The sequence below is a fragment of the Channa argus genome, chromosome 7 (genome assembly GCF_033026475.1).
Source record: "Channa argus isolate prfri chromosome 7, Channa argus male v1.0, whole genome shotgun sequence".
NCBI lineage: Eukaryota > Metazoa > Chordata > Actinopteri > Anabantiformes > Channidae > Channa > Channa argus.
In genome coordinates, this window is record NC_090203.1 from 21,645,554 (window position 1) to 21,659,200 (window position 13,647).

Sequence of the window (13,647 nt, forward strand, 5' to 3'; positions counted from 1 at the left end):
TGAAATTATGTAGGAAACATTTTGAGCCAATGTTGTAAATGCTTATTACAATGTATAGTATCTGTGTGTTTGCCACTTTCTTTATCCAAGAGGTGGTCAATGAAAGTGGTCAGTTATCCCCCATCAGCACTTATTTTCTGTGAGGTTTGGAAAATGTTGCTCCAAGAGTCCAATCATAGCCTTGGCACTGCCAGGCTGCAACTACTTTCCCCTGTCCAATTAACTTTATTTGAAATTTCTGAACCTTGGCCTAAATCAGTGTCAGACGCACAAAACGCACTTATCTAAATTGTCTGGGACAGTGATAACTTGAGTGTATTTCAGTTGCTTTAATTAAAAGAACCTACTTATTTATTGAAAACAGTTGAAAATGACACAGGAAATGAGTCATGGAGAATTTGGATTTATCCCAGAAATGTCATTTGGAACTTTTTGAGCCTTTCATAAAGCCATTGTTTGTTTGTTTTTTAAGTACTTTTTGAGATATGTTTGTCAAACAAGAAATCTCATGCAATGTGTATCGTCCTAAGTTGTTCAACCATTCATCAGAAGGGACACCATGCAGATTTAGGTTTTTGAACTGTGCTGATTTGATTTCTTTGTGCATTCCGTTGGTATTTTGGGTGCACCACTTTCATCTGTTGTTGTGGTTATCCAGAGGAAGTCATCTCCTTACCATCCCATTTCCCAGCCTGTCTTATCTTGCTCCTGTTTTCCTCTTTAAAACTGTTACATTAACCTTTATAAGTTTTCTCTCTGTCTTTACATCCCATGTTTTGGAAAAATCTACCCTCACCCCTTCAACTGTCTGCCCATGACTCTCCAATCCTCCTTCTCTCCTTTTCTCCTCCTCTTCTGCTTCTTCCTCAGTGCCATCTTAGATCCATCTCTGTCTTCTCTCCTTCCTCCATGTGGTTACAGCCATTTTCTCACCCTACCTCGAAACAGACATACTCAGCGTATTGATGATCCTCAGAAGGACCCCAGGTAGACATATACCTGAGCTTGCATGAAGCCCCATCTCTGCACTTCCACTGTTCAGTCCATGCCCCCCCTCTCCAGGCCACAAACCCTCCTTTCCTATGGGAAACCTTTCATTTCCGTGTGGCTCACATGGCACTGACACTATGGCGCTATGTCAGGGGACGGGTAATTCCGCTGAGTAGAACCACGGTGAACTATCACACCAAAATTGTAGAGGCCATTTCATTTAACTTAGCCATTGTCAGTGCCATAAATGTTGTGTTGAAGTGTATATATTTCCTCTTTAGAAGATTAAATATATACAATGTGGCTTTTCAGTAGTACAATGAAGAGAAAATGGGCGATTCTTTGGCCAGACAGTTTAACCATCCACTATCAGCATTGCTTACTCTCTTTTCACCACTTCATAACATGAGAGCATTCCTCTAATTTTGCTTCAAGCATTTTCCATTTGAGTATGTGCTATTCCTAGAGGAGAAAACGTGTCCTGTTATCTTGTCCACCAGAAGAGTGACTTTGGCAATACTGAAAATGGATGTGTTCTATGGTTGTGAAGTTTTGTCCAGCAGAGGTGTGTACAACATGGTTGTATGTGTAGTATATAGTACTTTATATTAGCTATACATTTATGTGTAATTACTGGGACAGTCTAAAGGAGAATTTTAAAATGGCATTCCAACCACTTACGCAGGTTTTTTGTTACCTGCACGAACAAAACAAACAAACTAAAAAACCCTGAAATGCTGACTAGTTGTGATATTTTTTCGCCAGCCGCAACCGTCGTGTGTACCCGATCTGCAGAGAGGAAGCAGTCAGGTTACTGCGGTCCACTAGGATGGCCCGCGCCTATTCTGAGGGTGCCTACTCCTCCAACTATGACTATGAGAGGTATTGACATGCACGGTATCTGTGCATCTGCCATCTTGTGGTCTCCTCAAGCTGTCACTCGTTCGTCTTTAATTTAACCGTGGTCATACATGTGATGACAGAAATGATATCCTGTCTGATATCACTTTTTGTTACAGAGTCATCACAGCTCTGACGTTGTGTAGATGTACAGTAATTGTACACAACTGCATTTGCACTGTATGTTCAGGCACAGAGCTATTTGTGTTGCTGATGTCAGCTGTATGTATACTGGCTGTTTAGTGACGTACTGGCCAGCACTTGACTGTTTTTTTTGTTAGTGTCTTTGTTTATGTGATGTGTGTGATTGCTAGTGTTGTCCTATCACATGTTATTGGTAGCTGCTTTTTGCTCACCCATACAGTGGCATCTCTGATGCATAGCTCTGGGCTGCACAGTAGCCTTTTAAATTCAGTGTTTGCCCTTTGGCTTCTTGTGTCTGGTCTGAATGGGCTGCTGGACCATTCCAGATATCCATTGCAAGTCCCGTTGACACCCATTCATTCCCAGGACCCATGCCAGTGTCCTGGTCAACTAATAACAGGAAACAACTTGCATTGCCCCCTCCAGAGAAACACAATAAATGACTCCACTTCTTTAATCTTCCCACCTGGTGCCATCTGGCTTTTAGCCAGGAATAACTTGACTTTTTTGCTGTTTCTTTCCTCTCTAGGAGGAAAAAAGTGATGAGTCCTTAGAACCCAGCCCAAAAGCTTGACTGACTGTATTCAAGTGTCATAAACTTTCCCCAAGGCCCAACTTGGCTTGACTTCAGAAACGGCCTAAAGCCGAGATACCCATTAACAAGAGCTTTCCATATGTTTTTCTCACCCTTTTTTAACTAAACTGCATTACATTATTTTTCATACATACAGTTTGTTTCTGCCTGCACTCAGGCAAAGCAAAAGCAACACTGAGGTTTGAACAGAAACAAGGGCTGAATGAACAAACAGCAGGCATGTGAAAAGGAAAACAAGACTGATAAGTAACAAAGAACATTGGTGGAATTTGTTTAGGTGATTTCCCCCTGTATACTTTTTATGCACACTGCCTCAAAGTATAGCTTGAGTGATACAAAGCCTCCACTGATAAGCTTTAAAAGTATAGCTTTCCAAACAGAGAAGTTTTACATTATTTCAAAGCGAGGCAGTGAGCAATATGCGAATTCAGTTAAGTATGCGTCTGTCATTGCTACATCCCTGAAATTACAACTAGATATTTGAAACAGACCCCCCCAAAGTCAGACATAAAAGATATTTTCTCTACTGGACAATGTTTCATACTACAAAAGGCCACACACTACCATTTTTTTAATTTATTACTTTAAAAGATTACAATTTTTCTGCCACATTCTCGAAATTATTTGTCATTACATAAGTCTATCAGTGTCAATTAGCCCTCTGTTGTGAAGACACTTACATTAGAATGAAATGGGAATGATGTTTTACTTTAATGCTTGTTCTGTGAAACATAAGTACTTTGTGACTTTTGAAAGGCTAAAGATGTCTCCCAGTGTGCATGCTGAGTAGTTGAACATTTCTGTTCACTTTTTTGATATGTTCAGTGTGTTGCAGTTTTATAAAAAAGTTATTTTTCTTTTCTGTTTTATTTTAATATTTACGTATCTCTGCACTCTATCAATGATTTTCCAAGTTGAGAATCTCACCTGCTTTCTTTTACCAGCTCTTCAGAACAAGATTTGCCTTCATCTTCACTGTGACAAAAAATAATGGCTGGGAATTTTTGCAGGAAATAACAGCTCTAACAATTCAGATTCATTGTAAACACACACTTTCCCTCACATTCACTTTACCTCAAACAAACTGCAAATGCCTACACACACCCATACAAAAAACACATCCCTACCAGTTGTACACATTGTGATCACTCCACTGTTAATAAACTACTCTCTGTCCATACTCTCCACTTTTAAATTAAGGTAATTCACCCAGTAATGGAAAACAATATACAAAACAAGTTTTAAGACAGGTTTGCAAAGAATTGCATGTAAGCTTATCCATATATACTGTAAACCACATAAAAAAATTCTTTGTACTGGAATACAAATACAACGTTTTTCTCAACTTTACATGCAGTTCAGCAAACTAGAGGTTTTTAAAGATGAAAGTTTCGACAAAGTGTTTTAGACTCTTAAATAATGTTGTTCATTCACTTTTAGGCACATATCAGGTATTTTTGCATGTTTTAGTCCTCTCACTGAGCATCATACTGTATGCTTGACATTATGGTCAACTTGTTTTCAAAGCAAGCAGTAAAATTCTATATCTTTGAATTAGCTTCCTACATGAGGAAATGAGATCCAATACAGGACAAACATCTGCTTATGAATATATATATTTCTCTTTTTTAATCCAAGATCCAAGTTTTCATACAACTGACTGAGTTTAAGTGGTAAATGGTAAATGGTATGTACTTATATTCAAACTCACAATCTCACACACACACAGATGCACTCATACAGATGGGGACACTCACCGATAGCAACTAAGTTGGGGTCCAGTGTCTTGCTCATGGACACTTCAACATGTGACCGGAGGAGACGGGGATCGAACCAACAACTGTGGGATTGGTGGACGACCGCTCTACCGCTCTACCTCCTGTGCCACAGTCGCATGAGGTAGAGCGGTAGAGGTAAAGTTAATACTGTAAATGGACTAAAACATCCAAAAGCACAGACATAGTCTTTAAACACATGCACTTTAGAGGTGTTTTGAGGGTGCAGTGAATTGCTGTGCCCTCTAAACTGTCCACCGTGCAAGCATGCTCCCACTGCCCTGCTGGAGTCCCACTGAGTGCCTACCTATCTCTCAATAACATCTGTAGGAACCATGGAGCCATGGATAGACACGAGTATCACAGCAGGTCCCGCTCTGCAGACCAGCGGCCCACTATAGAGCGCCCCACATCCCGCTCGCGCTCCACTGAACGTCCCCACGACTCTTCGCTCATGAGGTCCATGCCGTCTCTGCCATCTGGGAGGTCCGCCCCCCCCTCACCTGCCTTGACGAGGTGTGACCCAGATTGGAAACGCTAACAAGCTTAGCACAGAAGCAGACTAAAGTTTTAGATGTGCAAACATTTCCCTGAGGCACAGCTACTCTGGAGGGAGAAATAATTTAAACATTAGGTTAGAACATCAATAAGTAAACCAAAGAGCCACAGTGTTTGGGCAAGTAACTATTAGAGTAAAGCCCAGTCAATACGTGAACCTAATATTATACTGTGTAATGGGGAAATATGCTATGCAGACATAGTAAGGGCCAGTAATTAACACTGGCCATGTTGGTTAATTAGCCACCAAGTGTACACGAATAGTTTCAAATTACCCTATTTAGATGAGCTACAGTAGGTAGCTTACTAGTTAGAAACTGTCATGTTCTAGTAACAAATTAATCAAATAAGAGGTCATTATTAAAATAGTATTCAGTACATGTGAAAAGCTCTGTTAGTATGTCTCTCACATTGGGTCTTATTTCTGCCCCCAGAGCAGCTCCACTTTTGCTAAGCATCTCTATAACTGAAAGTTTTGTACAACTAAAACAAGACAGACCCAGTCCCATGAGCTCCTACCCACCCCAAGCTTGACTAACTCACATAATGACCCAGAAATCCTACATCACTACCACCTACCTCCCACCCTTCCAGTACCCTGCACTCCTGCTTCACCTCACTCCACCTCACCTCACCCCATCCACCTACTCCTCACAAGTAATCAACCTAGCTACTTTCTTTTCTTGTCCCCAAAAGAGCTGGTGCTGTATTTTTTTACACATGTCCCAGGCACGACAATCCTGACACCGAAGATGGCGTGCTGAATTATTTTAATTTGGAACACACTGCTCATACGCTTGCGTACGTATAGCAGTGATGGGCCGAATGTTTACTTTGGTTTCATTACTAACATTAACTGATGCTGTGTATCCTGTGATGGCATTCTGTTTTTTTTTTTTTTTGTTTTTTTGTTTTGTTGTCATTCAAAGCTATTTGGGGCCAGTCTGAATGCATGGTCGCACTGGTCTCCTGTTTCTGCATCGAACAGTTCTCTCCTTGCAGCTTAAAGAGTCGACCGTACATGCAATTCACACTTGGCATCTTTTATTGCAGCTCAGTTTCCTACAATATCCCTTCACTCCCATGCCATGTGCCAAACATCACTGCCGTGTGCATTGGTTTTGTATTTGGAGATAAATACAGCTTTTACTCCATGCATCCCTACAATTGCTGTCAATGATGACCTCTGGTTCAGCCTGATCTAAAAAATATATACAGTAAACTAAATGAATTACTAAGTGATACTAGTAAGTGTATTAAATCATGTCACTTTTTATGTTGCCCACACTTGTGTTATAAAAATGTAAAAAGTTTTCCTGTTCTCAAACTGTGATGTGGGTGCAACATGGCCTGGCCCTGCATCCAGCATCACCTTGTGTCATGATCAGTGTCTCACCCCAGTGTCTATTACTTTTGTCATCATACAGGGCACATCCTCGCAGTGGATCAGTCCAAACCAGTCCCACAAGTACCCCTATGCTGAGTAGACAAGGACGTCAACTACCACAGCTTCCACTCACTGGGAAAGACAGAAGTAAGTCACCTGGTCATTCTCTATTTGTATTACAGGTTTCCTGTCTCTGGAGGGAGTCGTGTGCATGTTTACTGAGTGAGGATATCTTTTTCTTTAGTGCGGTAATAATGCAGTTTTTATTTTGGCGATCTAACTGTTTGGGTCCAAAGACAAGCTTTTCTACGCCAGTTGCTGACTCGGACACCTTACGTTTGACAGAAAATCATGACATTCTTGAACTCCATCCATACAAGCTATAAAATGTGTAATAAATGCAAGGGTTGCTCTTTGGTTAATGTCTCATTGGTGTCTACTTTTGCCTGCCACCCATAACATCTCCACTCGGTTCCTTTGCCATTTCTCTCTCAGAAGATGGAGACGAAGGAACGGAGCCTTGTAAAGGTCTGTAGCTAAATGTGTGGGTTTAGTCTTTCAGACAGGGAGTGCTGCTTCAGCCACACCTTACTCTGAAGACACCAAACCCTGTCTGCAACAGGGGGTGGCTGGGTTCCCTGGAGCTTATTCTGTGCTCCCTGGGCCCCTCCCTCTTTTGCAGCTGTGTCCAATGTACAGTTGAGATGTGCTGTGACATTGTGTTGTACTTACCTGTAGGTCTGTCTGAATTCTGCAGTTGATGATACCCCGTTATGTAGTACTGTAGTCTCCTTGTGTATTATTTCGAGTTATGCTGTAGATTATTTATTTATCTTGGAAATCTATTTGGACTGCTGAGTTATGTTACAAAGTTAACATATTGCTTTACCGTCTGCTAAATGGGTGAAATTTCTATGATTAAGGCATAAAAGTTTAAACTTTCCACATCTTCATAACTACTAAGTGATATTTGAAGTCACTTTTGTTCCTCAGCACTCCTTTATGTTGTCTGTTGTTGCAACCCGGGACGAGTACTTTAATAAGTACAGCTACGAAAGCACTGATTAATCTCCTTTGTCTTTGCATCAGATGCTGTGAAAAACATAGAGTGGTGTAGCTTTGCAGTTTGAGGGAATGACTGGGAGAAAGATCAGGCAGATGTGGAGAACTTGTCAAAGCACTTGCAGAACTCTTTCATCATTGTCAGTGAAGAAGAGGGCTTTCCCTGTTTTCTGTAATCCCACCAACCAGTCTGACTCTCTCTCTCTTTTTATCCTTCTTTCTTATCTTCCCTTTTCTCTCTGAAGTTCTCTCTGTCTGGACTTCTCTGTCACCTCTCTGTGGCCCCTTTTCTCCTTGTTTATTATCTCTTACCTAGCATCTCTTTTTTCTGTTTCTGTGAGTCAGGTTTCACTTTTCCCATGTTTCACTTCTCCTTTTTTGTGTTCTTATCTCTCTCTCTCTCTGTGTGTGTGTGTGTGTGTGTGTGTGGCTCTCTTTTTCGATTGTTTCTTTCAGGACAGTGGCAGTGTGTATGTAGTGAGGGGGTTATTCATCTGACCTTGCGCTGTAGCTCCCAAAGAGCCATATGGCGCACAGCTTATGTAGTGCAAAAGTGTGTGTGTGCATGCGTGTGCATGTGCGTGTGTCTATGTAGCCTTTTTGGACTAGATTCATATTAATGCCCATTGGTACGAGAATAGCTAGACTGCTACCTCTTTGTCTTGCTGTACATCAAAGTTCAGTCATAGCTTATTCTTGCACATACATAATAGAATGGTATGTTATCTGTTTATGTTTAGAAGCCTCTTTACAGGGAGCACGGGAGGAAACTGGGGCAACTGAACCCCCAAATGGCCAACCAGGTGTGTTTACTACAGAAACAGCCTTTAAACCTGTCCTAAAGCAATGTGTTTCAATCTTTTTAATCTCTAATATGTGATGCTGCCTAAAAAAACAGTTACTTCATGTTCATTCACAACACAAAATAAAAAAAAAAAATAAGCACAAGCTGTGTTTGGGAGGTAGAATCTGTTTTTATTTTTGAATGAATGGCCGGAATATTGGAAGAAACTAAACTTCCCCACAGTTTCCACTTCCTTCTTTCCCATCTGTTTATGTGGCATGCTTCTGTTCTATAACTGCGTGGTGCTATTACACAACAGTGTTATAGCTGAAGTGTGAACTGACTCAGTGGGTATTTTTTTAGGTCCCAAAATAATCTAAATTCTGTTTTTAAGTTTTCTATATTCAGTCTTGAACTGGATTGTGTTCTAAGGGCTAAATGCTGCCATGAGAATGTGTTGATATCACAGTAACAAATGTATGGTGCAGTTAACCACACGTTGTACAGTGTAATTAATCAAAGGTTCATACAGTTTTTGTCTGGTAGCTTCTATATGCAAACTACTACTGGGTATTGGCTCCTGGGATAGCTGTGTGTTTGTGTGTACAACTTAAAAATAAATAAAACAACAGTATAAATGGTATTAGCTATAGTACAGTACAGTATACTTCCAGTACTGTGGGTTTCAGAGGTGCATCATTACATGAGCCTCCATCTGTCTCTCTACTAGCAGCAGACTGTGAGGAGAAACCCCATGGCCTACCGGTAAATGGGAGGAAAGGCAAGTTGTCTGGAAAGTGTGATAGTGTGACTTTGCTGTGTGGATTTTCTCGGCCAACACAAGTTGTTCATGTGTGACATTCACTAATGCCTGTCATTCTCCATACTTGACTACTCTGAGTTGTTTTGCCTTCTAATTTGCTATAGCAGGTTTAATTGTTCCTGTAATTAAAACTTTCCTTGTTTTCACATGTTCCATCATTGAGAAATATTGAGCCTGATCCAAACATTGTTTACATTGGATGCACAATGAAATTTCAGAATTGTGCCGTATGGAGCTAAAGCCAACGTTAATACATGTAGTCTCTCTTCTAACTTCTTTAAGGCCTTAGAGCTGTTGTTTTGTCTACTTTAGTAATAACTAATAAAAATAAGACAGAGCTTTTGATTTTCACAGTAAAAAAAGTCATTTCAATTAGACATTGACACATAGGCCCTATACAGTACGGTAGTGGCAAGTCTCAGTCCCACCCCTTTTTCCATCAGTAACCACAGTGTCACGACAGTATATACTAGTGTATATTAAAAAACTAAGAATAATTAATTGTTTTATTTAGTGATTTATGTGCATTTTACTTTGCTGTAGAAATACTGAGGAGTATGTGCACCCTGTTACTTCTTTTGACCAGCAGATGGCAGAATGTTCACAGTCTTTGAGGAGCTGTTCATGATTTCAGTGCTGAAGTGGCAGTTATTCATATCATCATTGCACAATATACACAATGGATTTAATATGTACATTGTTTTTAAACGTTGTAGAGATTTCGTTTAGAGATTAAACTGGGAAAGGGACATTTTGTGCTTGATAGAAAAGGCCCACTTAATTGAGGCCCGTCCTGTGTCCAAACCAGTAAGCCTGTGTGTGTGTTTGTGTGTGTGTGCTTGTGTATGTGTCTATGTTTATGCGCTTGTGTGTAGAGGTGACTTGGGAAGACCAGCAGCGAGGGCTAAATGGCTCTTTGTCTGATGGAGGGACACAGCAGCCACACCCCTCACTCGCTGACACAGGTTGGTTGGTTGGTCTGGGTGTGGATTTCTGTCACTTTCAAAGCAATATTTTACTCGGATGCAATTTTATACTTGTTTTATAATGAATAATAAGAGTTCACAAACAATAAACAACCGATTTAATGCAACCCTGACAATATGGTCACAGCAATCAGAAAATGGAATGCTATCTGCAGCAAGTTCATGTAAAACTACTTCTTTTAAAACATGCCATGTGACATGCAGCAGCCATGAGCAGTGTTTACTTTGCATTTACAGAAGGTAGTTGGTTGTTTGTTGTTCATGCACTCAATTAGTGGTGTGCATCTTCAAACTCTTATATATAAAGTTACATATAAAGTTTTCTTGATGGCTTTTCTGCAACATTTTCTATGGGTTCTGTGTTTTTCACCAAAGAGAGACCTGGACAATGTAAAAGCAGAAGCTAGATGCTAGAAATAATGAAACAAGCATGTGCCTAAATGGTTACTTGTCTACTAGCAACAGTGTTGCTTCTCATTCACCCATTCAAATACTCACACATTGGTGATGGCAGCTGCCACGCAAACACAACACAGGGGTTTAGAAGCTTCCTTACCAACTGAGCTACAGATATTGGCTTGTTGTGTTTTCAGGATTTTTTTAAACCTACCGGCCCAGGTCACCCTTTTGATGACATCCATCTGTTTTCCTGTTTCCTCCTCCTATGTGTGATTTTCTCAGAGAACTGAGATTTCTGTAGATTTTTCTTGCACTGTGTCATACTTTAAAAATCGTATTCAAGTTACATCTAATGAGATGCCCCATCGATATACTGTACAGTATTTGCAGAGAAGCAGAGAATGTGTTGCTAAGGTAATGACATCACAGTGTCTTGAAGTGCTATCTGTGGTGTATTGACTCAATGTGCTCCTATAAAAACAGGTCTTCATCTCCCTTTACATTATTCCTCATTTATTTTTACCTCTTATGTCAGTTTCCGATTTTTTTTTGTGCCTGTAGGATCGGATTTGCTGTGGTGGCTTTAGATGCAGTTTATTTTAGGCAGAAACATGTTTAAATTGTACGTAAGAATTGTACAGAAAAATATCAAATTACCAAATATAATGGAAGCATTTAACCAAAAATAAATTGTATAAAAGTGAGGATTTTGCCTAGAGTACCATGCCTAAAATAGCATGTAATTTAAACAAATCTTTCTTGAGACTTAATTGATGACAAATCAACATAGTTAAACAACAATGTCTGCTCTCTCTTCTAACCAGTCAGGGATTTTCAGTTATCTTTGGTTGTTTTTGCAAATTGTTATTCTATATACCTGATGATGATGATGATGATGATGAGTACCTGAAGGGCTGGGCAGAGCTTTGTGGAATTTAATGTAGCAGATGGAAGAAAATCAGAGCAAGGAGAGGGAGAGATCGGCAGAACAGGATGGATTGACAATGAGTCTCGTGCTAGCACTAACTTAACTTGTATATTGTAGATCTAGCTAAACATGTATACTGTGCTCCACAAATAAGGCTTCACCCTTTTAATACCTAGCTAATAGGTCATAATATTAGTTTATTGTTTGTTTTTTTATAATATTGCCAATTATTAGATTATTGAACTTGACAGCTCTAGTGTCAGTCTCATTACAGTTCAGCTCACATTTAACATTCATCATGCCTTAGTAACCCTGAGCCTGATCCATGCAGGATGGAATGACTCATTCACAGCTGTGAAAGTCCCACAACTGAAGTTTAGTAACAACATTATTAATATACTTATTATGCTAGTCCATGTATCAATATTTACAATTGTTTTACTACTGTATTTAACGTGTTGTCGTGTCTGGTGCTGGTGTCTTGGAGTAATTTATCATTTGGAGGCAGTTGTGTTAAATATGGTATATTAATAACATACACTATTATCCCACTGGCCACAGGAGACTTTTTCATACTGACTGACTATCTTAATATATAAGTCCATTATCCTGATGACCTACATGATGCTGTCGAAGTAAGAGGGAAAAATTGCTCGCTCTCTTGATTATCATTTTACTCCCTAATGAGGTGATGTTAACTGCGGCAAAGAGATGGAAGCTGGTGAGGCAGATGTCTCACATTGTCTTTTTATTCATGTGACACTTGTTCACCCTAATGGAGCACTAATTGAGCTCGGTGCAAATTCTGTGTAAAAGGCTATGAGCATTAGGTTTGAGCTGAGTGGGCTTTTTAGGCCCCCAGATGTCAGCAGTGGTTTACGACTGCATGCACAGTCTCTCTGGGGAGACTTTACAGACATGTTATTGGGGGAGATGATTGACAGCATTGATTTTATACCGTTCCCTCTGTTGAGTTTACAGACTGAGGTGTTGTGGTGTGTTGTTGCTTACAAAGACTCAAAAAACTGATGGAAGTATCTTGATCTCTGAGAGAGAGAAATGAAAGAACATAACATATTGGTAGCAAACAAAGAGAAATGAAGGAAGCCAAATCGTCTTCAGGATCATTCTGAGGCTTAGCGGGCTGAGTAAGAGGAAGGAAGGACATAAAATATGTTCAGTGAAGGAAAATATGTTGCTACAGAGATGCCTGATTAAAGTCAGTCGATCTTGCTGTTGTGTAACCCTTGAGATATATAATGAAGCTGATGCCTGTGTGTTTGTGTGTGTGTGTGCGCGCGTTTGTGTGCACATCAGTGTGCAAACAGGCGATGTTAGTCAATTTCGACATTTCTTGCTGAGACTTTGTCAGATAGTTGGCTCTCTTTTGTGTGCTCGCTGCTCTGTGCTTTCAGTTTGTGTTGTTTTGGGTTTTAGTTTTCCTTTCTGTTGGTTTTTTTCTCCCCACAGTTACCCCATGCAGACTCAAGTGACATCCACTTCTCCTACCCTCTTTTCCTTCCCCTTTCTCCCCTCCTATCCTCAGAGGTCTGGAGTTTCTCTCTGGTTCGGTACATTAACATCTCTTTACTCTTTCAGCACTTTTTTCCTTTAAAGCACAGAACCTCACCTTCCCAACCCCCCCCCCCCCCCCCCCTTCTAATTCCTAATAACTTGACTCTTAACTTCTACCTCAGCCTTTCCCGGCCTCGCACCCTCTTACTCTTTTTTGATCTCTTACTGTGCCCATGGTGGAGTTTGCGTGTTCTTAGTCTACTCTATGATTTTGTTTGTGTATTCTTTGCTTGTTGATTTGTCATTGTCATGTCGTCCTGTTGTTGTGTTGTGTCCCCATCCTTCCCAACCTTCCATCCCCTTTTACTTCACTGTGACCCTCCACACCTGGCATAATCGATGATCACCATGATGGCGTCGACCTCCCACTATTCCCCCTCTCCTCCTCTGTCTCCCCTCTTTCCCCTCTGTGCATCCTCTCACATCCATCCTTCTCTCCTCTGTGTCTGTTCATTCTGTAATGTGATCTCAGAAGACACGGACGCACCAAGTTGGACGAACTCAGGTGTGTCCCTTCTTCTTCTTCCCCTTTTCTTTTACCAACTCAGCTTCTCTTCTACTTTCATTCACCTTGTACGACTTCCTGGCTTGCCCTACTTTATTCACCTCCCCTCATGTCACTTGTTTTTTCTTTTACTGCTTCACTTGCCTCCATTCTCTTGTGCTGTTTGCGCTGTTAATTGTTCTGTAGATGATGCTTCAGGCTTCTCTGTCATTTTGTACTGCTTTTCATGCAGACTG

General features: G+C 40.5%; 1 protein-coding gene across 49 annotated transcripts in view; it reads left to right on the forward strand.

The window, feature by feature from the left end:
• Positions 1 to 13,647, forward strand: part of rims2a (regulating synaptic membrane exocytosis 2a) — a 126,479-nt gene that overhangs the window by 84,779 nt on the left and 28,053 nt on the right. For 35 of the 49 annotated variants that reach the window (XM_067509671.1, XM_067509675.1, XM_067509672.1 and 32 more), the window contains 5 exons: positions 871 to 987; positions 1,756 to 1,872; positions 4,735 to 4,920; positions 6,390 to 6,496; positions 13,379 to 13,411. In XM_067509671.1, the coding sequence (XP_067365772.1) occupies positions 871 to 987; positions 1,756 to 1,872; positions 4,735 to 4,920; positions 6,390 to 6,496; positions 13,379 to 13,411 (560 nt within the window). The remainder of the gene's footprint in view (positions 1 to 870; positions 988 to 1,755; positions 1,873 to 4,734; positions 4,921 to 6,389; positions 6,497 to 13,378; positions 13,412 to 13,647) is intronic. The other 14 variants (XM_067509676.1, XM_067509706.1, XM_067509722.1 and 11 more) reach the window with 8 other exon arrangements.